Source organism: Spodoptera frugiperda, chromosome 3, assembly GCF_023101765.2.
Source record: "Spodoptera frugiperda isolate SF20-4 chromosome 3, AGI-APGP_CSIRO_Sfru_2.0, whole genome shotgun sequence".
Lineage (NCBI taxonomy): Eukaryota > Metazoa > Arthropoda > Insecta > Lepidoptera > Noctuidae > Spodoptera > Spodoptera frugiperda.
The window spans coordinates 8,123,759-8,126,464 of record NC_064214.1 but is presented as its reverse complement, the minus strand read 5'-3'; the positions used below and the strand labels follow the sequence as shown (position 1 = coordinate 8,126,464).

General features: G+C 39.4%; 1 protein-coding gene across 1 annotated transcript; it reads left to right on the top strand.

Annotated features, from left to right (window-relative positions):
- The first annotated feature begins 370 nt into the window (after window positions 1-370).
- On the top strand, window positions 371-1,972 carry LOC118270193 (uncharacterized). Its single transcript, XM_050707575.1, has one exon. The coding sequence runs from the start codon at window positions 371-373 to the stop codon at window positions 1,970-1,972; it is 1,602 nt and encodes a 533-aa protein (XP_050563532.1).
- The last annotated feature ends 734 nt before the right edge of the window (window positions 1,973-2,706 follow it).

Sequence of the window (2,706 nt, the reverse complement as noted above, 5' to 3'; positions counted from 1 at the left end):
ATGCTTACGTCATTAGCGGACTCGTCGATGGATGTGAGAAACTCAAGTGGCATGAATGTAACATATACATCGCAAAATATAGTGCATTTACCGAAAATAGAATTGCCTAAATTTCATGGGAGTTATGAAAAATGGCCGACTTTCAAAGATTTGTTTATTTCTTTGGTGCATGAAAAATAATAGCCTCAGTGACGTACAGAAGCTTCACTATTTGAAGACAAGTGTGAGTGGAGAAGCTGAAGCCTTATTGTCCCATATTCAAGTGACATCGAGCAATTACGAAACGGCATGGAATGTTTTATCCAGAAGGTATGGTAACAGGCGGATCATTTTAAACTGTATCATGAAAAGACTATTTTACCAAAAGAAAATGACTTCGCAATCAGCCGCCCAGTTAAAGGGATTGTTGGATACAACTATCGAATGCTTAAATAACTTAGAAAACTTAAAAATAACCGCTGACTCTTGGGATCACGTTATAATATTTCTGCTCGTTCAGAAGTTTGACCCAGAGACACATAAGGGCTGGGAAGAGTATGCATATAAAGAAGACAGCGAAGCATTACCTACTTGGAGTGAATTAAGAAACTTCATGGAGTCCAAGTTCCGCACCTTGGAGTTAGTTACAGGCATTCCAGCTAATAATAATACAAAGGAAAGGCAAGTCAAAGAACGTTCCTATCATGTTGCCAACCCCAGCACAGAGAAGATATGCATCATGTGTAAAGAAAATCACACGTTGTCTCACTGCAAGAAATTTGTTGAAATGAAATTAAGCGAGAGAACCGATTATGTCAAGAACAAACATTTATGTTTTAACTGTCTAGCACCAGGACACTCAGTGAAGAGATGTAAATTACCAGTATCCTGTCAAAAATGTCGCCGACGTCATCATTCTTTACTACATGAGACTAAGAATACAGAACCAACGGCTACACCGAGCACCTCACAACCGTTGGCTTCACAGCATGTAGTAGAAGAGAAGGAAGCAGTTCAAGTGAACACAGTGATCGCGTCACACCACACAAATAAACATGGGACAGCACTATTAGCGACTGCTGTAGTAGAAGCAACAAATGCAGAAGGTCAAGTTATTTCTCTACGCGCGCTGATTGACCAGGGTTCTCAAGCTACATTTATAAGCGAGAAAGCAACTCAATTATTGAAACTGAAGCGACAGCCAGTCAAAGGAAGTGTTTTAGGAGTGGGTTCTTTGAGAACAGAGCTAAAACACGTGGTACAGCTTAATATAAGATCACAATGGGACTATAAGTACAATTTACCGATTCAAGCCTACGTGATGTCTAAACAACTGACCACTAAGATACCCACCAAAACAATTGTCAAGCAACCATGGCCTCACATCGACGGGCTTAACTTGGCTGATCCGAGTTACTTAACACCTGGTTCTGTAGATCTGCTATTAGGAGTCAAGGTATACGCACAGATAATACAGCCAGATTTAATAAAGGGTCCACCAGGCACTCCAACTGCACAAAAAACAAACCTGGGTTGGATTATTTTCGGAGATATCGTTGAAAAACCACAAAACGATACTTACCTTGTGATGCATCATCAAATCGACGCCGACGAAATATTAAAATCTATATGGGAAATAGAGATTGATAAAAATAGACATTTGACAAAAGAAGATAAGATTTGTGAGGACATCTACGAGAAAACAACAACAAGAAATTCGGAAGGAAGGTACATAGTCAAATTACCTTTCAAAACTTACAGTCCACAACTAAATGAAACAAGCACGAGTACAAGTTTACAGTCACCTGAAGGAAACACAAAGGAGATAGCCAAACAAAGATTCTTGCTACTGGAGCGGAAGTTTAGGAAATCATCTGACCTGAAAAAGGAATATACAAAAGTTATAAACGATTACATAGATCAAGGACACATGGAAAAGATACCTGAAGGAGAAAAAGAAAAAGATCAGTATACTTACCTCACCACGCCGTAGTTCGTACTGACAAGGAGACCTCACGAACACGCGTCGTCTTTGATGCTTCCTGTAAAGGCACAAATAATATTTCACTAAATGAAGAATTATTAGTAGGTCCGCAGCTGCAAGATGATTTAAGATACCTTCTTATGAAATGGAGAATGAAGTGTGTCTGCTTCATGGCCGATATTAAACAGATGTATCGCCAAATATTAGTGACTCGTGAAGACGCAGAATTTCAAAGAGTTATCTGGAGACCTGATGAGAGCGAAGATTTCCACGAATACCGTTTGTTAAGGGTCACATTCGGTACAGCATCTGCACCGTACTTAGCTGTTAGAACACTCCATCAAACAGCCGATGATGAAGGAAAGGATGAACCACTCGCTGTACAATCCATTAAGGGTAATTTTTACATGGATGACTGGCTCGACGGTGCTGACGACACTGAAACTGCTATTTCACTAGCCAAAACTGTCACTAACATCCTACAAAAGGGCGGATTTCAACTCACAAAATGGTCATCAAACGATATAAACTTTATGAAATCTGTTGATGAAGAAAAGAGATCAACAAACGCACATATAGACATGAATCTTGATGGAAAGGTTAAAGCATTGGGCATTGTATGGAACCTAAAAACAGACACATTTCAGTACAATTTAACTTTCCCAACACCTGAAAATGCTTGTGTAACAAAACGAAGTATTTTATCTGATATACAAAGCGATTCACTCTGGATGCGCTTGAGT